The sequence below is a fragment of the Patagioenas fasciata genome, chromosome 13, assembly GCF_037038585.1.
Source record: "Patagioenas fasciata isolate bPatFas1 chromosome 13, bPatFas1.hap1, whole genome shotgun sequence".
Lineage (NCBI taxonomy): Eukaryota > Metazoa > Chordata > Aves > Columbiformes > Columbidae > Patagioenas > Patagioenas fasciata.
The window spans coordinates 13,886,951-13,910,049 of record NC_092532.1 but is presented as its reverse complement, the minus strand read 5'-3'; the positions used below and the strand labels follow the sequence as shown (position 1 = coordinate 13,910,049).

Below are 23,099 nucleotides of genomic sequence, written 5' to 3'. Positions count from 1 at the left end.
GTCATGGTTGGACTCCGTGATCCTGAGGGTCTCTCCAACTGAAACAATTCTATGACTCTATATTAGGGAAATGGAGGCTGGGTTCGGCTCAGAAGGAAAATCCACTTGGGTGTCATCGGTGATCTGATTGACCCTCATGAGTAGGTCAGCCCTGTTGACCCTGGGTTGGTGTGTTGGCACATGGCTGTAAGTGAGCTGTGTGCCAAATGTCCTTCCACCCGCCACATGGCAGAGCCCTGCTCCCCTTCGCTGTGTTCCTGCAGGCACCAAGCCACGTGGTTGAGAATACAGCTTTGTGGTCAATAAAGAAGGCCTGATCTTGTGATTTTTCAAGTGCTGTCTGAGATTTAAGTGATTCACGGTGAAATACTGCTCTGAGTTTGTGGCAAAAGGAATTTCCCTGGGTTCAGCTGTCAGGTCAGCCAGTGGCTTCCTGTGCAAAGCTGCTGGAGATTTAATGTCCAAGCTCCTTGGCTCCCCACCTGCGGGGCAGGCAGCCCTGGGAGAAAGCTCAGGAGCAGCGAGGTGCTCGGCATTCCAGCAATGCTGTGGCCTCAGAGGAGTCCCAGATATATAGCAGCATAGAAAGAAACATGGGGAGCTCTGCCAGGTGCCAGGTTTGGGACACACCTCCCCTTTTGGGCCACTTTTGCTAAAAAAGGCTCACCAAGGCAGTAACTGGAAATGGAACAAATGTGGTGGCTCAGCTTGGTTTCGACTTGAAATTAGAGCCGTTACCTCGCAGCGGGGGGCACCAGCCTTGGCACATCAATAGAAACGTCTGACTTTGGGCAGGACCCTGTCGTGCATCCAGACGCTTTGGCTGGATGCTCCCCTGGGAGCTGGTGATGGCCAACATGGCCAGAACATCAGTGAATCCCTTTCTTACCACTGCATTAAATGCTGCATGAAAGTCTCTGAGGCATTTTTCATCAAAAGTATATATTTATTTATAAAAAGGAATGGAGGAAAAAATAGACCAAAGTGCTTTTTTTTTCTATAAAACACAGTTCCTTGGAGGTTGAATGTCCTAGACCTGAGTTCACATGGCATTGTAGTCCATAGCTGTAGATGGCTGATCCAGATCTGATACCAGGGAAATTTGGAATTAGGTGGTCAGCACAGGATTTTTCCACTGATGACTAAGGGACTTAACCACGCATCTCCTACAGATTTCGGTTAGAGATGTATGGCCAAGTCCCTTCAGTGGCTTAAAAATTCAACGCAGAGAAGGAAAAATAAAGGTAATTTTTGATTCTAGGCCTTAATTTGTCTCATCATCTGAGCTCATCTCTGTACAACAGACAAACGGGCAGACCCTTGTCCGGTGTAAAGCGTGTATCTCACCCATGTCATGTACACACTCCAATGCGTGGGTCAGGCTGAAGAAACCCTTTTGACTCCTGTTCTAGTATCTCTTCAGTGTCAGGTGCACAATACCAGAGGTTCATGGCTATACCTGAATTTTCCGTTAAACTAAATCAGCAGTTCAAGCGAATTCGAGGCTCCTCATTGCTGTGCGTGCTCACTTTTGGTTTCAGAGCCTGTGGGCAGCTGCTGGGGTGTAACTCCGAGCTGGCTCTAAGGTACCTTTTGACACCACAGAGGAGAGGTCACACGGTGACACAGGCAGTGGGATGGCTTCTCAATGCTGAAGCAGATTTTGACATGAATGGCAAGATCAACCAGTAAGGAAAAACCCCACAATTACCTCACACTGAGAAAAAGACCTTTGTCTGGAGCAGTGTCCACACTGGTCGCCAATGTCTTCTCTGAACAAGTAGTTTCCCTCAGCTCTAAGCCTACGCGATTTTTTTGGCCTTATGTTCACAGTATCACACAGTATCACAGTATGTTTGGGATTGGAAGGGACCTCAAAAGATCATCTAGTCCAATCCCCCTGCTGGAGCAGGAACGCCTAGGTGAGGTCGCACAGGAAGGTGTCCAGGCGGGCAGTGGTGCAAAGTGTATTCTATTTTCTGCCTCAGCTTCCCCCAAATTTTGAAATGGATGCAGTTCTGAGATTTCCCAGCTATGAAACTCCAGCAAACTGTTTGACTTGGAGGTTGTCTTTTTTTTTTACTTTTCCATAAAGCTCTATAACCTGCCGTGCTGTGAGAACAGCACCCCGTTTTGCATTAAAAATAATCTGGATATCCAGGTCTTCAATGGTAGGGCTGAAGCTGAAAGTAGAAACCTGGAAAGTGTTGCTGTGAGCTGACAGTCATTTTTAATTTGACTTGCTATGAAAATCTGAAAGATAATTTAATTATTACTTTAAGGTCTGGCTCATGATTTTTAAGCACTTCCAATCCATACTGCTGAACCTTCTCCTTATTTTTGAGCCACCTGACAGACTGATCCACTGTGAGCAGCTGCGGCATTTGGGAAGTGAAGCTGCTAGAAGAGAGCATGTTCTCTATCTGCTGTGATGGTCCATCATCATCTTCAGCAGACAAATTAATCTATGGTGTATTTTTAAAAAGCACCAAGAGGGTTAATGTCAGCCTCTCACGGACTCTGCCTCCAGGGCAGTTTGATGATTTTCCTTCATGACAATTTTATACCAGGGTACACTACTATGTTTACTTCTGGCAGATGCATCACATCGAAGTGTATCTGGTGAGCATGTTCACTTGCACTCTCCCCTTTGTTATTATCCATTCAAACACTGCAGCTCAGCTGTGCCAAAACAAATCAGCCAAATTCTCCTTTGGACGGATCTTTTGTTCCTTCTGGCAGACTTCAAGGAGCCTCCTTTGAATCTGAAACATTGCTAAAACTACAAAAACAATCTGTACCACAAAAAAGCCCTCCTGGCTCCTTTCCTGTGAGCGTGTTTTGGCCTGGTTTCTGCTGTTTGGTTTATACTTTGTCTATTTCATTTTTTTTTTATATGCAACTGATTGGTATCTTCATTTGCTTTCAATATTGTGTGCCGGTTTGCTGCATGTTTGATTCTGAACCATCACCACCACAACCCCGGAATCTTTTTTTTCCAGACATACCTCATACATAGAGAAGAGCTGTTATGGGACAAGGCCAAATTTAACAGCAGCAGCACTGCCCATGGCTTATCTCCTTCACTAGACATGAGCTAATTGGTATAAATAGTAGTAAGGGAGTGTCGCTTGCGTGTCTGGCATCTGAGTAGGTGCAGTATCTGTGCAACTAACTTTGCACAGGCAAGGAAGAAAGCACCAACACGCTCCTCTTCCAACGGCGTGACAGCCAGGCAGTCACTCATTGTTTTACACCGAGGGTGGTGAAACACTGTCCCAGGTTGCCCAGAGAGGTGGTGGATGCCCCATCCCTGGAGACTCCCAGGCCAGGCTGGACGGGGCTCTGAGCAACCTGAGCTGGTGAAGATGTCCCTGCTCATGGCAGGGGTGGGACTGGATGAGCTTGGAAGGTCCCTTCCAACCCAAACTATCCTGTGATTATACAATTGTAGCCCTTGGTCTGGTACATAGTGCTGAGTTTCTGGGGTACCAGCAAGAACCCCCAACATCCAGCTCTTTCTTCAGTTCTACGCATTATATTACCATTCCAGGCAAATACACACCTCTAAGTTCTTCAACAAATCTCTGCTAATGTTGTTTTTCCTTTGTGAGTGCTGCTTCTTTACATGTGAGTTCCCTTGTCTTTGCACACCAGTATAAAACTGCTGTAAAATCTTCTGCATAAAACAGGAGTAAATTCATAGTCTAGCCCCAGTCAACTGCCAAATCAATGCAAATGACGTTGTGTACTCAATCCAGTTAATCACACAATTGCCCAACACAATTCCACCATGGAATATCACTGGAAAACCCTTTTTCTTTGAGTCTCTGCAATGAAGGCACCTGTGAATGCTGTTAAAGATGATGATATTCCAGAAAGTTTGCCAGGAGCTCCAGCACTTAATGGCACTTTTGAGAAGGAATCTGTGAGTAAGAGGAAACACATATGCCAATTGCTGGCAGAGGAATAAAATGCACAAGGTTTGCATTAAGAAAAAAAGCATTCATGCTTAGTCCTCTGTAATACAGTAATAGCAGCAAAAAGTTTTTTTGGATTTGAAGTGGATGCTGAATAACAAGCCTTTCTGATTTTGAGCATTAACAGATGCTATAAAAGCCAGCAGCTCTCACTATTCAGTGGCTGCCTTATAACTGTATATGAAAGTTGTGCATGTGAATAGCTAGTCTGAGAGCTTGGAAATATTCATTAGAAATGGGACAGCAGGCTATGCATATCACCTTGTTTACTAAAGTCTTTTTTGCAAAGTCAAGAGCAAACCCTCTTGCTGTTAAAGTAATTTTCAAGCTTCTGATGTAGTTCTGTTTGTTTTGTTTTGTTTCGTTTTGTTTTTCGTTTTGTTTTCAATACCATTTGTCAGGTGGGTTGCTGCCAAACACCGTTTCCTAGTTGGGATCTGGCAGGAAAGGTAAATGCTTTGAGGTATGGTTCCACAGCTGCCTAAACTAACTAAGATCAGCATCACCATGCTGCTCCCAAAAGCAAAACTGTCAGAGAGATAATTGCTTAATTTAGGGAAGAGCACTGGTACTACTGTGAGAGGGTAGGACATTGAGCAGGAAGGGGGGAGATGAGACTGCAAGAGCAGTGACACAGAATGGCTTAATAACAGGTCATGGAGCCACAGCCTTTGTAGAGATGGTGCCTGCATGAAATTCTGCTTCCTCTGAAACAAAGGGCAAGACAGCAACAGATTCACTCACACCCTGACAACATTGTCCCCATCTTTGACCCCTCCATTTCCTTTCCACACTGTGTACATAACTTTGGGGATTAAAAAGCTACAGAAGGAAGCCAGGTTCCACAGGCTTATGCTGCGGAACGTGACGCTCAGCACATTTGAGGCGTGTGGACCCCAGCTGGGGAGAAGCTGATCACCAAAATCCTCATTTGGGCCTTCAGGTACCTGATGCTCATGGCATGTGTTTTGGCAGAACCCAAGGTAGTGGCACCAGCCCCAGGAGCTCGGTCCTGAGCCCAAAACTGAATCTCATGTTGCGTCCCTCCTTACCGAACTACAGCTTTGACTCAAGGAAGAATTAAGAGGGGAGTTCTGGTTTAAAAGGCCATCAGGGCTTGCCTGTCTGAAAGCCGGTCCTACCATGACAGCCAGTGGCCCAACACTTCTGTGCACACATGGGTTTTACAAGTGCTGGCAGAGCTGCCCTCTGCATCAGAAATAAGGCCCACTGGCTATTCCCATAGAAAGGAAGGGCAAAGAGGGATAGAATTAACGAAAAAGGAAGTAAACAATGTATCAGGAAAGCATAGGGAACGTGTCAAAGGTAATCAAGCTGCTGTTGTGCTTCACGGGACCTGTGTCATGTGAGATACTTGTTGCTTTGTTACAGGCAAAGGTGTAAACTCTGCTCTGTTGCAGCCTGCATCAACCACACCAGGAAAGTCAGCTTCTCCCACTGGAACTGGAAGCCCGAGTCAGCCCTGGGCTTTCGGTGCTTTGTCCTTTCAGCCATTTTTAACCCTTAAAAATCAGGGCAGGTAAATCCAGACACAGCAGCCAATGCCCATTTGTCACCCAGTGACAACGCCACCAGGCAAAGGCTCTGTGCAAATCCCGACTCTGGTGAGACACGGTGGCGTGAGCTGTCCCCTCTGGTGGGCTCGGCATGCAGTTCCGAAAACAGCGAAGGCACTAATTAGCAGCTGGCTGGTCCCAGGTGATCGCTCAGCACCATGGGCTGGGATCAGGATGGGATTTGATGCCGCAACAGCCCTCAGAGCAGCAATTCCAATCTGCACTCCACAGGTAACTCACTGACTAGGAGACTGTTTCTTTTCCTTCCAGCACTGTGTTTTGCTTTCCACAGATGCAGGCTCCCTGGGGTTGGTGGGAAAGAGCTAAGCGCCATGTAGTCAATATACTGTTGCCCACCATGGTCCAGAAAAAGCTGGGAATCATTCTCTGAATTTGTGTTTGTCCATATTGCTTGTTCAGTGCGTGGAACTGGTTCTACAGCAGCAACCTTGTGCTCTGTGGAGGATTGTGACTGTCCCAGGTAAAAGGGAAACTTTCAGTTGGTGAGAGGTGGGAAGGAGCTATCCTAGGGCAGGGCAGGACAGAGGCACTTGCCACAGATGTTCCTCATTTGAAGAATGAAGGAAAATAATATAAAACTGACTTTTCCTTAATTTCCCCTCTGCCTTTGCTTGATGTCATGCCTGAGGGCTTAAATGTCATCAATATAAAAATATATACTGCAGGTCTGCAGGTGATGGCCCTGGGCCACAGTTTGAGAAACACTGGCAGCATCTGCTTCCCAGAGAAATTCTCCAAGACGCCTTCCTTGCTTTCCTCCTCTCCCCCACCCTCCCCTATGGCTCTATGACTGTCTGGCTGCTTCCCTGGGGCATTTCAGTCCTGAAAGAAGTCAGGGTGAAAGCCTCTCTCGCCAGTTCCTGGGAAAGTAACGTTGACGTCTGGCAACAGAACAATATCAGGAACGTCGCAGGTCTGTGTTGGCTTCTGCAAGCGCAGAACCTCTCCCCTTGGCATTCCCATCTACACGGAAACCAGCAGTGATTCTCAGGACTTTCCATTCCCAGATGCTGGCAGCAGTCTCACACACTAGCTAAAGCAAGAAAGCCCTTAGCAATGCCACTGCCCTTCGCGTTCTAGGAGCAGTCCTCGTTGGAATGGAGGCCCAAGAGCTCCTCAGCCAAGCTGATGAGACTATTTTCTTCCAGGGCTGCAATCAGCCGCGCTATTGTGGCCTTCTTCCCCTCCGACTGGATAAATCTGAGAAGCATCTGATAGGCTTGTTCATATAGTCCCTCTCGGTCATATTCGAGGGCCAGGTTATCAATGACAGGATCACGCAGGGCCCGGCAGTTCTTCTGCAAAGAGCGACCCACTTGCTTCCATTTCTTGGACACGAGCTTGGCGAATTTCTGGTGGTCATCTGGGGTGAGCGTTCTGTTGGCTGAAAGGGAGAGAGGGCAGGTAAAACACGGGGGTTTTGTGGCTGCCGTGATGCAGCGTGAGCCAATACAAGGTTTGCTCGTTATTCTGTGGATCAGGGAATCTGTTTAGGGTCCACAGCACATCATTAAACTGCTGTAGAGCTGGTCTGCTTGTCCTCCGGTGCTTTACCACCAGAGCAGGACCATGAGTTTGGAGCAGAAGTGCAAGAGCAGTGAAGCTAAAGGACTGTCCCACCATGGGCAGGTGCTGTACACACAGCTCTGAAATCCTCCCACCACACCAGAGTATCTGGGCTTGCCCCCCACCCTGCAAGCCTTTTTTATTATTATTTTTTCCCTCATGGTCATCCTTTTTATTTGTTTCAGCCTTTCAAAAACAACTTCTGACCAAGTTGCCTATTCCCTACCTAAGCATCCTCAAAATACTGAAACACAGACAGGAGTCCTCTCTCCTTGGCTCTTTAGCACTGAAGACTGTATACATGGCTTAAGCACACTCAGAAATGACCTAGCTGATGTCAAGCTAAAATTGCAAAGTGAGACTGTCTCAAAGCTCTTTGTAGGGGACAGATGGCAGAGAAAGCCACTGTGCTGCAGGGAGCCTGGAAAAATCAGTCCTGGTGGAAAGCAGGACTGATGGCATCCGCAGTAACCTTCCCAGTCCGATCCAACCTCTGCTCTGAACTAATCTCAACCAAATTACACAAAGGAAGAGAAAACTACTCTGTATTCTTCCTTTTGGTATTAAGAAGTTTTAATATGTGAGGAACATGGAAATGACACAGGCTCTCGAGCATCTGGTTTTGTGCCACCCGAGAAAGGAAACAAGTTGAGGCCTGATCTGAGGCAGTTCGGCAGTATCCTAGGACAATTATAACTCCTTCCTTACAGAATGCTGAGAAATCCTTGATTTATCTGAGGTAGACCCCAATATGTAGTCACGTTAACCTTCCCTTTCAGGTTTTGAGGCAAGGAGGACCAAGGGCTCTCTTGGTCAGTTCCAGCTACTCACCGAACTGTTGTCCCTGAAAGATGAAGGTGACTTGTGGGGAAAGGGAGCTGCCTGGAGAAGGAAGAGGTAGAGATGGGGAGTTCAGAGATGCGCAGTCTTTTACAGCAACGTTGTTGTTGATGCCCTCGTGGACAATCAGGCTCTTGAGGCATTCCTCCAGCTCTGTGATTTCTTCGTCCCGCAGGCGGTCAGGCTGTAACGCAAACAGCATCAGTGATTCCTGACAGCTTCACCTTCTCACAAAGCTGTAGATGCTCAGCTGGAAGGTGCAGCTAAACATGATGGTGTTGAGAGAAGAGCAATGAGAATAACTATAGCCTAAGCTGTAAACTGATCAAATGAGATAGTCTAATGGAGTTCTGGCGGTAAATCTGTGAATACGAATCTGTAATGTGGTATGAAACAGGCAAACTCCCCGTCCTGGGTTTCTCACGTGCACCAGTGAGTGCTTACAAGTTGCACAAAACTGCTACTAGTCCATGTTTACTTTCAGCAGCCCTCTGCAAGAATTCACGTGCACTGTGTGGCTTCTCTGACTTGCTCCACATGAGGGTCAGACCCACAGAATGGGGTGACTTGATCCAACAGCTCATGGCCACCAAAGCAGGCAGCTCCTGCTACCCCCCTTCTCTCTTTCTCTGGCCCTTCTTTCCCTAAGTTTTGCGATTTTTGGATCCTCCCCAAGGCATTTTTTCTCACTAACCAAGAGAAAACTAGTCTGACCTCCAAAAAGCAGGTAATAAGAAAAGGAGTAAAAAAGACAAAACACATGTGAAGCCTCAAACCTGGCAAGTGCTCTGACTCAGTCCAGTGTTTAGCTTACATTCAGCAGGCTGGGACCAAGTCCCTGGGCACTGGTGGTTGTGCCCAATGTCACCTCTCTGACTGTTGCACTGTCAAGCAGAGGTCAGACTGAGTCAGTTTTGGGGAACTAAGCCCATCTCTGTTGTCCAGTCAGCTAGTTCAGCAGACGGAGGGAGCAGCAAGCAGAAGTTGACTGGGCATGGGATATCACATGTTGTTTGGTCCAGGGCTGTAAGGCTTGCATTTCATTCTCTGTGCTTGCAGAAAAGCAATCCGGCAATAGATGCTCTTGTGCCTAATCTTCCTGAGTAGATGGTTGCTATCTGTTTCTCAGGACTATCTAGAGGGAGCCAGAGCTATAAGGTATTGCTAGTTCCAGGTGGAATGAAAGAGGAGAGAAAGGCAATGAGTTTAGTCATGTCAAATGCTTTGGTTTTGTGGTGAGATGAAAAGATCTCCCTGTTCTTGCTAGCAGGGTTAGAATGCCAGTGCCAAAGTGTGTGATGAATTAGACACTAGGTATAACCCCTGAGAGACTTTGCCTTCAGAAGGGCCGCCTGCTCCCACTGGCAGCAGATGCTGCGTGTCCCCACCCTGTCACACATCGTTGGTATAATGTGCAGTGGTTGCACTCAGGCTCATGTCTGGGCACAGGTGCTGTTGCTGCTCTCTGTGGAGGTGGTGTGCGAGACAGGGCAGGAAGATGCTGAGCAGCAATGGTTCCACACAGGACTGCTGTCCTCTCTCCCTGCCTCACAGGTGTGTTGAGGAACACCTCAACTCTACTGCACCTTCTATAATTCCTCCTCTCGGCAGTGGTAACACTCATACTAATTGTTATACAGAGAAATCATAGTGATTTAGCAGAATCTCTGTAGGCTGCTTTAGGTAACTCTATTGCCCTTCCAGAAAAGTGCACAGCTCTTCTGTGGGCAAGGGCAGAGCTGTTTCTCCATATGATGGTTGAGAACTGAAGGATGGAGAAGTCAACAACCCAGCATTCTGCAGCAGAGCCAGATTTGCACCCACCTTCCATGCTACCGCTCCTCATTGCTGCCCAGCCCTCTCCCTCTCTCATTCACCTTTTCTCTGTAGATGCACTCCAGGCAGCGATCCTCATCCTTCAGCATCTTGTCGAGGTTCTCGTTGCCAGCCTTCAGCTCCGTTTCAAGAGGCACTGTGGTCGTGGCCAAAGAGAGCTGGAGGTGATTCTGGAGGGACTTCTGGAGCGCTCCTTCCCGGTAACTCCGCAGGAACTGGCGGCAGTTCTCCTGCTTGAGGAACTTGAGCTGGACGATCAGGTGCGGGTGGCTGCAGTGCACTTTGAGTATTTCCACACTATTCATGCTGCCGGTGGAGTCTGGCAGGGAGAAGTGAGCAGAGTCACTATCCAGGTATGAGACAGACAACCCAGACCCACTCCCATCCACCACTAAGCCTGCAATGGAGCGGCTTTTGAATTCTCTTCTCTCTCTGATAAAGTCCTCTGGGACAAAAAACCTGTATGTAAAACCAAGAGGAAAGGATTAAGTTTTTGCTGCCCTGCCATCATCAATCCTCGTGAAATATGGAAGCCATATGGTACTACAGCCCAGGTAGTTATTCTAACATGGTTTAGTGGTGGAGGCTTTAAGTTTGAGGTTCCATTTCCAGGACAGAAATGGCTACACTAAACCAATAGCACAGGGAGGTTTTACAGATGAAAGTGTATAGTTCAGCTCAGTGCTCAGTCAGACTTCAGTCCTTGGGACTGGACTTTTAAGCAGTGATGAAGGTCCCAGAAAGAGACACAGCGTTTCCTCTCCACCTCATGCCCAGAAGTACCTTTCGGCTGGCTCAGAGCCTTCAACACATCTCACAAATGGCAAATGATAGTTTCGGCCACAGAAAATGAGGATGCTTGAGACTGGGACTTGACTTGTTAAGCTCTTTTGCACAGAGAATTAATTAAGGGTAAAATTTAAGCAAGGAGAAGTCATGGATGTACCTTCTAATGTCAGTGTGGGGGGAGCATGAGTGACATGAAAAACAGAAATTGGTCGGGCTTTCATTCTTCCTCCTCCCAGCAAAATTTAATTTTGATTAGCTGTGCACATCGACCTTGTCTCCACAGGGATTTTATATGCTGATGATGACAGTTTAGAATATGTGTTTTTCTCGTTTTTGCAGCAGAGGCCTGTGGGAGGCTCACTGTACTGCTTCCAGACCCAAATTAACCTCTTGGCCTGTCATTTCACAGGGCTAGATGGAGGTGCCAGCTCAGACTGGCGCCACATCGGGTATTTCTAAACCACGCATTATTTAGACATCCCAAGAATCCTAAAGCAAAGCAGACTTGTGTGCTCCACATTAGGCAGGACAGGTGACCTGGCATTTAGAAGTATGTGATCTAACAGTGGCCTTACAGGGTTCACTGAGCCCTGGCTGCATCAGAAAGTCTAGTTGGGACCAGATGTGTAACTGGGACAGGGGGCTAGGTACCTAAAAGCAGCATTTTAATTCACCCTGGCTGACAAGAAAAGTATCTTTATTGCTTCCTTCATGCTTCATTTTTTGTGAGTGCTGGTTAAAAACAAGAGGTTCCTTAAGAAGGTAGAAGGGCTGGGGAAGGAAAAGCTACACAAGCTTGTTAATGTCTGCACACAGGCTGGAGTAGGACACAGCTTTATAGCTACCTCAGAAGAGAGGACTTTGCACACATTTCTTCACGGAACTTCAGACGGCTTCAGATTTCATGTCCTTTTTAGGTCTGAATAAGCATGGTAGGATTTAGTGGTTTTGTGGGCTTTCCTTTAAATGCGTGAGCGGATTCACATTCCAGTGACACAAAGCACGCATAAATCGAGCCTAACTGGACAACTGTGTTGGGCTTCCTGCTGCTTGACATCTTTGGATTGAGCTGCAAGATGAGCAGGCCTGTGATGGATAAGCTAGCTGACTTCGTTAGACTGATGATTACCAGAAGAAATTACAGCATAGTTACACAAGCCCAGTTACATTGTATATAGGTTCAGCTGTATGACAGGTAAAGAATACCATGAGAGTCATTCTAGGTAAATATTATAAGCTTTTCAAATTACTATTATTCTGCAGTCAGACTGGTGCGAAGTCGGGTAGACAAACACAGTTTTAAAGCCATTTGCATCTCAAGTCTTTTTCTGATATGAATACTGTTAAATACAGTTGAAGCTAATGTAGTTATGCCTGTTCATATCAGAAAAGAATTTACACTGACTATCACTCATTTTAAAAATCGGCTTCTCAAAGTAGAAATCATGTTTCTGTGGTGGTATAAAGACAGAAATTAAATCTTCTTTCATAGCAATTGCAGTATCTTCCCCTCTTACGTAAATGGGTTTAAACAAACATTCATAAAGGATGATAACTCGTAGGAAAGTTCAGGTTGGAAGGAAGCCCAGGAAGTCTCGAGCCCAACCTCCTATGCAAAGCAGGGTCAGCTCTGAGGTCAGACCAAGTTGCTCAGGGCTTTATCCAATCCTGTTTTGAAAACTGCCAAGGATGCAGAATACACACTCACTCTGGACAACTGTTCGACTGTCCTCATTGGAAAAATGTTTGTCCTTATGTCTGGTGTCTACTTCTTGTTTCAATTTATGCCAGTTGTCTCCCATTCCCCATGCACCACTGCAAAGCATGGCTCCATCTCCTCCTCCCCATAGGCACTGGCAGGCTGTTAGCATGTCCCACCAAACCTTCTCTTCTCCAGGCTGAACAGGTCCAGCTCCCTCAGCCTCTCCTCACACGACAAGTGCTCCAGTCCTCAAGCATCTTGGGGCACCTCTGGTGAACTTGCTCTACTTTACTGTCTTTCCTAAACACAGTGAGCACCAGCTTTCCTTACCCAGGAATGTGAGGTTAAAGAAAGGCATGGCTTTGCACGAAGAGATGAGACAGTGTGCCAAGATATCAGAGAGGATGGGTACCTGTTAATGCCAGCGTCAGCGCCTTGAACACGCTAGGTTTCTTCTGGGAGCTTTCGTAGAGAGATGGCAGAACGATGGTCTTGGACGTGGACTGGAGGAAGAGATAAGCACTGCCGATCCAAGGAGCGCAGCTGCCTGCCATTTTCAGCACTCCGCGAAATCACACAGGTGAGCTGAGAGACCAGAGGGAAAATGGCCTGATGCCAGGTGAGTGTTCAGAGCAACCATTAAGCACAAGCATGATGGGATTATGGGGATTTATCCCTATTTCCTAGACGAGGTGGTGAGTTGTTAAAGCAAGTGTAACCATTAAGGAGTTTAGTTATTCTGTAAAGCACTGCACAGTGGGACGTGATAACCTCAAGACTCAGCAACTTACAAAGCTCTGCTTTAGTTTTCCAGCAGAGTCCATTAATTTTACAGTTTAAAGAGACTCTGAAGCAAAGAGTTTGAGTCCTTGTGCCTCTGACAGCCAAGCCAAGACTCATAATGGGGCGCCCCAGGGAGCACTCAGCAGCCCTTGTTCTGGCACGTTCACACAGACTGAAGCCTTGTTGCAGGCAGAGGCATTTTGCCCAAGGTCCTGGTCCCCTGATTGTCCTCACTAAAGGACATGTTGCAGAGTCCAGGGCTCATGCAGCAGGACACTCTGGGCTATCTCTTTGCTCATTCATTATTCTGTTCACCTCTTGCAGCAATGCACCTAGAAGATGGCACATCCATCTCTACATTCTCATCACGCCTGTTCCTCGCTGGACAGCTAATGCAACCCGTCGAATGCAGCCGCACCCGACTCTGCTCCCAACGCAAAGACAAACCACACCACCTCCCAGGCTAATAGGGATACCTGGAATGGAAAAACTACTAGATTGGACAATGCCAGATTGAGGTGCAACAGCTGGAGAGCACTTCTCTGACAGCCCAGAGACAGGCATGGCCACCTCTCCTTCCTGGTGCATACACACAGCACGTCCACAAGCTGGTCACTGCAAGTCCCCTGAAGCCATAGAGAGCAGCGCTCAGAGCTAGCCCTGCCATCCCATCATGGTGACAAGTAGTCTGGGGCTACTGGCTCAGTCCTGGCCCCAAGTCCTTCCCCCTCTCTCTGACGGCTTGCTTGCACCTCTGTCCCATGATCAGTTGCTTCCCTGCAGACATCCCTTCCTTCCTGCTTTCTGCCCTGTTGCTCAATCCCAACAGCCTTCCCTTGGCTGCCAAGCACTGGCCTGACAGTATAACTGCTGGCTACATCACTGTCCCTTCTCCTCAGATGTCCTTTAGCTTGTGGGTGTGAAGGTCTTTTGTCACTAGGGGCTGCCAGACTGAGGCTGACCTCCCATGGACAGGCTGTCCTCCAGGTGGTAGCTGGGGCTGGGAACCATTTCCATCCCGTGTAGCACGTCAAACAGAGCACTGGGATGTATGGCTCACTCTGTTTCCTTACTATATCCTTAAACTGTCCCAAGCATGGAGCCTTTTGCTTGTTCAGAAAATACAGGAAATAACCAGTGAATCTTAAAATTCAAAAGGAAATTCAGGAGTTCCAGGAGTGCCTGCGGGATGCTGAGTGTTTCCAGGCCAGGAATTCCCATGTCACACAGGCCTTTTAGAAAAGCATCTCATAAAGAAAAGGAGGATGTGTTGCTGCTGCAAAGCCCAGGTCTGGTCTGAGCCTCCAAACACCATGAAGTTTGGGATCTGGGCACCCATCTCCTAGCATTTCGCAGAAGGGTAACAGAAAACTGAGTAACATCTTAGGAAACTACAGATGTGGAATATTTAAAAGATTTAACACACAGAAAAAATTATCTTTTGCAGTGCAAATGCCAGAGAGCTCCCTACCAGCCCAGAGGCACATGAAATACAAGGATCCTGTTTCATCCTGGTCCTGTCACAGCAGCACAGATCCTGCTGCCCCTGCACCCCCTCCCCACACAGACCATGCTCTTGCTCCTCAGCAACTGCCTGGTTTGACTCAGCAGTGCTGGGGAGTCTGGAAATTTACACCAGGCTTGCAAAAACTCAGGTAAGGAGCCCTTTGCTGTTGTGCCACTCTGGTGTTATCACAGCAAGTTTTCCAGCCCACAGTAAGTGCTGCCTATAGAATGGAATGGAATGGAATGGAATGGAATGGAATGGAATAGAATAGAATAGAATAGAATAGAATAGAATAGAATAGAATAGAATAGAATAGAATATTGAGTTGGAAGGGACTTTCAAAGCTCATCCAGTGCCACCCCTGCCATGTTGCTCAGAGCCCTGTCCAGCGTGGCCTGGGATGTCTCCAGGGATGGGGCATCCACCACCTCTCTGGGCATCCCGGGCCAGTGTTTCACCACTCTCAACGTCAGGCGGCTGCCTTCCTGTAACAGACTAACTGGGAGGGGACTCTATTTTACAGGAGAGCTGGGGCGGCGAGGCCGCAGCAGCCACTAGCCCTGGGCACCACCTTCTCCCCGCTGCCGGTATGTCCCCACTGGCTCAAACACCGTTGCCTGCGGACCTGTCCCGGCACCGCCGTCCAGCGAACGGGGCAGCACCGCGGGGGGGGCCGGGGAGCGCCCCGCCAGCCCGACCGCGCCCGGCACGGCCCGCGGCCCCCGACGCCCGCAGGGCCCGACGCCCCGCGGCTTTCGCGCGCCCCCCGTCCCCCGCCCCGGCAGCCCCGGGCCCCTCCAGCGGCTCCGGGCGGCTTTTACCTTCTGCCACCGCCGCCGCCCGGCCTCGGCGCCGCCGCTTCCGCCTCTGCGCGGCACCGCCCGCTGCTCCGCCGGGACGGGCCGGGCGGGCCCCGCTAGGGAAACCGGGCCGTGTGCGGGCGAAGGGGGTAACGGAAAAGCAACAGAACAAAACAAAACAACCATTGGAATGCCAGGGGTCTTCTGCTTACCATGAATGTCTTCTGTTTTTCTCATGCTGCCACCAAAATCCACCCCAGAGCTGGATTTCAGCCCACGTTACTCACATCAAAACCAGCGGCAAGGCCAGCAGAAAATGCTGCTTGCTGAGGTCTGAGCGGTTCTTGCCGCGCCTTGACACCTCCAGGTCTCTGCACCACAACCCGGCTGGTGGCTCCGGCGGCAGCTGAACGCCCACACAGCTTCAGTCACTTGGTCGCTCGTGTAGGTGAGGATATGTAAGATGGTCAGAAATTATTCTGTTTGGAAACCTGAAGAGCTGCCCACCGGCTGGGACTGCTGTGCATCCCTATCTGGTAGGGATGGAGGAAAGCGGGGTTGCTTGAACCCCCTGCGTAGCTTGTGGATGATGGCACCGCAAAGCTGGTGGGTCACTGCCGGCACTCCTCAGCTTTGCCCCATGACGCTGCTAATAAGGGTGAAAATGAAGATTGTTTGGGTTAATAATTGCTGAACAGTGGAGGAAGTTCAGATCTTACACCCTCCCTTCCCTGGAGCTCATTATGAAAGGGTTTCCCAGGATAAGTTGATTGTGGAACGCAGTAACCGCAGCTTCTGTAACAGCATCCAGGGGAGTCTGTTTTCTCAGGAGGGAAGAGGGTTGCCCAGAGAGGTGGTGGATGCCCCATCCCTGGAGACATCCAAGAGTGAACTGGGCTCTGAGCAACTTCATCTAGTTGAAGATGTCCCTGCTCATGGCAGGGGAATTGAACTAGATGACATTTCCCTTCCAACCCGAACTATTCTATGATACTATGTTAATGATGTAGTTTCTTTCTCCAGGCAAATCCATCAGGTTTGACGATCATTGCCATCCAAGAGTGCAGTGAGCGAAGGAGGAAAGCTCCCAATATAAATGAGCAGGGAGTCAGACACCATTTGTGAGAGCAGTGCTGGTGGAGGAGACCTCTGGGACTTTGCTTAGCAAGAGCAGAGCAGCGTGATACTGAGCACGGTGAACAGGTGAGGACACCTGGGCTGGGCCTCGCGTCTCCTACAGGAGGGGTAAGATGGTGGTGTCAGTAGAGCTGCTGAATTCTGCTAGGCGTTCTGGTTTAGTCCTTCCTGCAGTGATTCCTGGATGATCTTCCACCTCTTTCTGAGAGAGATGAGGCTGTTAACTCCCCTGTACTCCTCTGACAAGCTGAATGGACAGGTAGAGAGAATAAAGCAGCTTTTCTTAAGTACATGAGAGGTTTTGTGACAAGCAAAGTGAGGAGCTGCATTTGGGTCTCCATCACTCAACCTTGAGTAGCAGCCTCCTGCCCAGGCTGCATTTATCCTACCACAAGCAGAGGGGTAACAGCAGCTCCCATGGTTGTTCCCAGCTGGTGAGAAGCTGGCATGGGCTTGGGTCCAGAGTTTGTGGCCACGTGCTAGTGACCATCGCTCTGGCTTGGCAGTCAGTTTGTGCCAACTCTCTGGGGAGCTAAACTTCAAACAAAAGTGAAAAACATTATTAAAAAATTACATATACATATATAAAGATGGCTATATATTTAATGGTATTTTACAACCACAGTATTTTGATAATATAAACTATTTTTTTTGCCAAAGGAAAAGCATAATTGAATAAATCCCTGAAGGGGTTAATCCAGGCTGGGACTCTTGGGTGCTCTCCTTTGGAGGGTCTGGGCCACATCCAGGAGACCTTCAGGGTCAGTAGCCTGGTGGTGCCAGAGCTTCTGAAAACCAGGCATTTACCTGCTGACAGTTCAAGAAGAAGCTCATGAGTTCATGCATTTAACAGTTAACGGGGTTAAAAAGACCAGACATCCCAACCTTCCTGTATAAAACAACAAGCCTGAGGCAGTGCTGATTCCCAGAGCCAGGCAGGAACAACAGGGACCATCAACCACACATGTCCTGTTAACATTTTCTACTGGAAGCTAGCTGTTTGCTGTATATTGCAGGGGTAAAAAAGGAAAGGGTAGCTGAGACCCGAGTTTCTCTTCTGCTAATGCTTGCTGAGTTTGTGCTTTCAGGGAGGTTCCCGTGTGGGGAAATCAAAGTGCTTGATAAGCACTTGGAGTTTCACCCTCTTGTTTCCCACTCGGGAAGTAAAGATGCTGGTGAGCGGAGAGGCGGTGGCTCAGAGCGGCTCATCCAGCACAAGATTTTGTGTGTTGGGATTCAATGGTGTGTGTGGTTGGGGAGAGAATGGGCTCTGGAGCCCTGTGCTCCCCCCAAGCCTTGCCCGTAGGGAAGCGGGGTGTTGGGTAACAGGGGGGGGGACAGGCGGTGAGGGAGGAGGATGACAGAGCTATTATATTAATCTGTGCCTTCCCATACAGGAGAGCGCAGCATCCCGGCTCCCACCGCGGGCAGGAAAGGCGCCTCACTCTCAGCTGCTGTTTTCCACAGCTCTGCTGCTATTTTTCCGCCTCTCCTCCTCCGCTCCTCCCTCTGGTGCACAGTCCGCACTGGGAGCCGCAGCCAGGGGAGCGCGGAGGACGAGAGGCTCTGCTCCGAGAGGTAACGCTGGGCCCCTCCCCGGGCTGCCACGGCTGGGGGTCCCCAGGCTGGGGCAAGAGGCAGTTGGCCCGGGCGCGTTGGGCGTCTGGCCCGGGTTTGGCACCGCCTGTTCCTGCTGGGGCCACGGCTGCTCGCTCCCTGTTCTGGCTGCCTGGGGCCTGCTCTGCCGAGAGCTGACAGCTCAGCACAGCACCCGGCAGCTCCTCCATCGTCTGGTTAATACATCATGGAGATCCTCGATGGCTCATAACAGCCGATCCGAACCCGGCTATCCAAACCCGGCTGTCCGCACTGGGGCAGGCACCTGAGGTGGGCCAAAGCCCGAGCGTGCTTCTTGCTGACTCAAAACCATGCAATTACTTAAAGTAACACTGATAATTTTCCCTGCCTTTCTGCTCTCAGGCCACGTTTTTAAGCTTTTCTAAGCAATCACCACAGCTAGAAATGCACTCTTACTTTCTGAAAGACTCAAGGTCCTTTTCACATGACTCCAAGGGCTTGTATTTTAATGAAAAATATAATGAAAACGAAAGGAGCTGAACACATAAGATTTCACGTATGGCAAAGAGCAGTTTAACATTTTGACAAATGTGTATTATTATAGAATATGGTAGTAAAAGCAGCTATTAAAAAAAGTAGAAGAGCAGAGTCCAAGCTGTCAAAGTGGTTGTCAGAGAAAATAGTGAGTTCCCAGGAAGGAAGCAGGACGGTATCGCTTGGCAGTGGGTGGAAAGGGGGTTGTTGCCGATACGATGGTAGATAAGATAGTATAGCTGCTATGCTACTGCCACCTCACACTCAAAATAATGAGTCACACTTCAAAGCAGCATATTCTAGAAAAATGCGCAATTGTGTTGCTCTCTGCATTATGCTTTTTGCATCACTGTTCTGCACTTGCTTCATGTTTTTCAACTCTTACCCTGTTTCGAGGATATCTAGAAGTGCAGGTTTTCATTTAAATGAAACCTGCGATGCTGGGATAACGCTGTGACTCCAGGGGGCGTGAGGGCATGCCAGGAAATTCAGAGGGAGACTGGGAGAATTGGCCCATGCTCCAGTGCCAACCTGAGAAGGGGAAAGTTTGCAATTAAAAATCCCTCACTTGTTTATGAGAGGGTTGAAAAAAATCTATCATGCTGATAGTTTTATTTGTGCAGAAATCAAGAAGGTGCGTACCACACATTTTGCAAGAAGGTGAATGAAAAAGCTCAGTAATGGTGTGATGCTATGAACCTCAGCCTTCTCGGGTGCTTATTCTTTTGCATTATAGTTCACATGGAAGGGTAATTAAAATATAGTTTCCATTTCTGTGTCAGACATGTATAAATGCTGAAGTCACCGTAATAAAATGTTGGGTTTTTTTTTCAAACTGCCCCATATTATCATAGAGAAGGACCACTCTAATTAAACTACCGGTTCTATAATACTGTAGGCCTTCTCTCACTATCAGTAAAAAATGGGTATGTGAGGCTGTTTTCTGTACAGAGCTCCTGCTTGCAAAGAGGTTCCCCCCTGCCCAGTTTGAGAAATCTGTCTCAGCTTTTTGAATACCAGTGCAGCGGTGCTAGAACATTCCCTTGCATTTTTATTTCTCAGAGTAGTGAAACCTCACTGCAGGAAAAAGACTTTTTCTGCCCCCCCTTCCCCCCCCCCCCCCCCGCTTTGATCTGACATCTTTAACTCTTGAAAAGTACCATGCAGCTTCTCTGGATTGATTGGAAAAAAAAAAAGTGCAAAAAAATTGGCCAACAGATTTTCCTCATTTTTATGTTGCATTTCAAAATTTGTTGAAATTTCATGTTTGAGAAAAAATATTAACCTTCTTTGTGACCCAGTTGCATTGGTTTGATTTGTGAAATAACTCCTAATATGTATGTCTTTCCCCCCCCCTTTCTCTTTACAGGGACTTTTGAGAAGTAAGTGCAGTTTTGGAAGTTTTTCCCATTTTTAAATCTGCCTGAATTGGCAAAATGCCTGCTCCGGTTCCAGAACTGTGGAATTACATCCCAGAAGAAATCCTCATCCAAATTTTCTATTATCTTTCTCTTCGAGATAGATACACAGTCTCCCAGGTGTGCAGGCAGTGGGCTACAGCTGTTTCTTCGAGCTCTGTTTGGCATTTCACAGAGATCAGGTAAGAGGAGCAGGTTTCTAATGTCCAATCATCTCTGCAGGTGTAACAAGATCATTATGTTTCCAGTGCCTGCCAAACACTTACACCACTCTACTATGATATTATTGACATTCATTTTGATTTATGAGTGTGATATCATCTTACATGACTAGCACCTTTTTATATAATAAAAGAAAATTGTGTTATATACTGGGTTTTTTTAATTGCTGATGATGATTTGGGTTTTACAGGAAGTATTACAGTATGGTGCTCTAAGTTGCTGTTTGAAAATGGCAGGAGACAGTTACTAGTCAGCATCATCATGACACATTTCTCTGATGTGTCTTTCTGAGGACTGACTTTTCTCACCTCCCAACTCCTTCAGTGTTTGGCCTTATAGTGACTCTCCAGACATCAAGTGAGAAGCATCTAGGGTACCTGTTGATGTTTGTAAAAACACCAGTAAAGGAGAGTATCTGCTCTGTGCTTGCTCAGCTCAGCTTTCACAGTGACTAAGAGTGTGTTTTACCCTTCCAGCTGTGATTCGGAGGATGAGGAAGGCATGCTGCAGAGCCTGCTCCAGTTCCTCAGCCAAATCAAACACCTGAAGATTGTGTTTGACCAGTCCAAGAAGGTCAACAGAGAGAATGTGACACGCATCTTGGATGTGCTGGCAAAACAGAACCACAAACTGCAGCAGTTGTGCATTGTGTGCCACGGGGAGAACCCCTATTTCTACTCTGGCCAGGACATCCTACAGAGCATACGGAATATATGTGACACTGAAAACCAGATAGACCTTCAGCATATTGATTTTCGACAAATGCCCTTCACTCTTGATGGTGAGCTTGTTGAACTCTTAGCTACCGCCAACCCAAACTTGCACAGTTTGTTCATCAACAACCGCACCCTGGTTTGCAATGTGGCACCAGACACTATTAGGAAAGTTCTCAGAGCGTGTCCCAAACTCTCAGCCTTGGGGGTTTACTACGCCAGTTTGTCTGACGATGTATTTCAGGAACTGCTCAAGCCTGAAAGAGCAGCTTTCACCCATTTAGACATCTTCTGTGAGCGCCTGGACAAATATATACCAGTCATCTCAGAAGAGCTCTGGGCTGCTGTAAGTCAAAAGCATCCTCAACTCTGTGTAGACCTCGAGTTTGATCACACAGTCCCTGCCTGCAAAATACCGCTAATCCTAAAGCTGAATATACCTGTGAGCACGCTGCAACTTAATACCTATAACTACATGGTAAATCAGATTAGGTTTGTCACCCAGAGCTACAGCAGTACTTTAAAGAAGCTGACGCTGCAAACCACGTCCTCGGAGGACTTAAATTCCTCTCTAGTAGATCTGGCCAGGCAGTGTAAAAATCTGGTGGAGATCCACTGCTACTGTGTGGTCAGCCAGGAGGTGGTGGAAGCGTTCCTCACGCACTGCCCCGCTCTGAAACGGTACACGCTGAAGGTCACCAAGGAACGGCACCCCTGGAAAGCAGTAACAGTTCAGTGACCAGCTCCTACTGACCTCCTGGGGAAATGGTGGGGATCCACAAGAGAACAGGGAAAGAAGATTTAGGGTTATAAGGAAAACGCTGCAAAATCCCCTCTGCTCTCACAGAGAACATGCTGTTTTGCCAGCACTGGCTGTTACATATGATGCACAACCATTCTGCAGCCATTAATAACTGTGGTCACCTGATGGAAAATCCACTCTAACCTTGGTAATTCCTCTTGTGGCATTTCAGGGATGGTGAGCTCACCCATTATCCAGTTGTCAGGTAGCTTCCAGCTTCAAAGGATATTACAGGAGCTGAATTTTCTTAGGAAATACAAGCAGGAGAAAAAGCACTTAAGGAAAAACATTGACAAGGTATAATAAAAGGTACATGGCCTGAAACTTCCCGTGTCCATCTTGTCTTTCTGTTGCTCAGGAATGCAGATTTCCAGGTCATCATTTGAATGCCTTTTGCAAAGACCATTGCTTTCATTTCATGGTTAGTATTTCTTAGGAGAATCAGGAGAGTTAACAGTTTTTGCATCTGATACCTGCATTCACATGCAAGTTATCTTGCATCTGCATTAGAATATGTGTGTGTTGGTCTGTTGTACCAAAGATTTTGGTGGATGTTATTTGAAGAGTGGTTTCTGAGTTGAAATAATTCTGGCATAAAGATACACTGCAAGCACCTACTTAGAGCTATCAAAAGCATTTATAATAATAATAATTATAATAATAATAATAATAATAAAGCATATTTTAATCTAGATTCTATGTGTAGCTGTTTTCATCACCTTCTCTTCTGACCTAAGAGCCCAGTCATTTCTCGTGACAAATAATATGGGATCTGTAGCCAAAGCAACTTACAATTTGGACTTTTCAGAATCTTGCCAAAGATGTGCAGCCCTGAGGTCTGGCCGAACCATGTTCATCTGTGCCAGCCAACGTTTAGGACAAGAAAATTCAAAAATAACAATTTGGGTGCCTTCGCAAACCTGGCATTGCTGCACCTGGGCATCCCACAGGCGCTGGGCAGGCGGGTTCACTGTGGTGACGTGCGAACCTCCCAGCCTAAGGTGCACAGCACGTGTTCCCTTTGCATGACGCTGCGCATTTATTCACAGCTCTGCGAGATCGGCTGCAGTGCATTTTCATTCTGTGTATTGTTCTCCGGGGCTGGTGATGTGATCGCATTGTGCTGAGTTTTGAAGAGTGCGAGCAGCACTGCTGATGTGACTCCCTGGGAACCTACTTTTCCACTGGCCCCGGGATAAAATTGGGTGATTCATTCTGTGCGGGACGCAGGCGCGTGCAGGGAGGCAGGCACACCGAGAGCGATGGGGTTAGAGGAGCTGGGACACTGAAAAAC

The 23,099-nt window shown here is 47.8% G+C and overlaps 2 protein-coding genes across 8 annotated transcripts; one reads left to right on the top strand and one right to left on the bottom strand.

Annotated features, from left to right (window-relative positions):
• Positions 1-925: 925 nt before the first annotated feature.
• Positions 926-15,688, bottom strand: TRADD (TNFRSF1A associated via death domain). 2 transcript variants are annotated; one of them, XM_071814204.1, is made up of 5 exons: positions 15,614-15,688; positions 12,724-12,896; positions 9,862-10,139; positions 7,976-8,168; positions 926-6,962 (listed from the first exon to the last, which is right to left on the bottom strand). In XM_071814204.1, exons 2-5 carry the CDS (start codon positions 12,863-12,865, stop codon positions 6,655-6,657), a joined length of 921 nt encoding a protein of 306 aa, XP_071670305.1. In that variant the 5' UTR covers positions 12,866-12,896; positions 15,614-15,688; the 3' UTR covers positions 926-6,654. The 2 variants fall into 2 exon arrangements, with proteins under 2 accessions (XP_071670305.1, XP_065704618.1); XM_065848546.2 differs by lacking the exon at positions 15,614-15,688 and adding an exon at positions 15,423-15,486.
• Positions 15,037-22,497, top strand: FBXL8 (F-box and leucine rich repeat protein 8). Of its 6 annotated transcripts, none has more exons than XM_065848314.2 (4): positions 15,037-15,188; positions 16,425-16,604; positions 20,020-20,250; positions 20,767-22,497. In XM_065848314.2, the coding sequence occupies exons 3-4, from the start codon at positions 20,087-20,089 to the stop codon at positions 21,740-21,742; spliced, it is 1,140 nt and encodes a 379-aa protein (XP_065704386.1). In that variant the 5' UTR covers positions 15,037-15,188; positions 16,425-16,604; positions 20,020-20,086; the 3' UTR covers positions 21,743-22,497. The 6 variants fall into 6 exon arrangements, with proteins under 6 accessions (XP_065704386.1, XP_065704385.1, XP_071670303.1 ...); XM_065848313.2 differs by lacking the exon at positions 15,037-15,188 and adding an exon at positions 15,712-15,849 and having other exon boundaries at positions 16,412-16,604; XM_071814202.1 differs by lacking the exon at positions 15,037-15,188 and adding an exon at positions 15,761-15,849.
• The last annotated feature ends 602 nt before the right edge of the window (positions 22,498-23,099 follow it).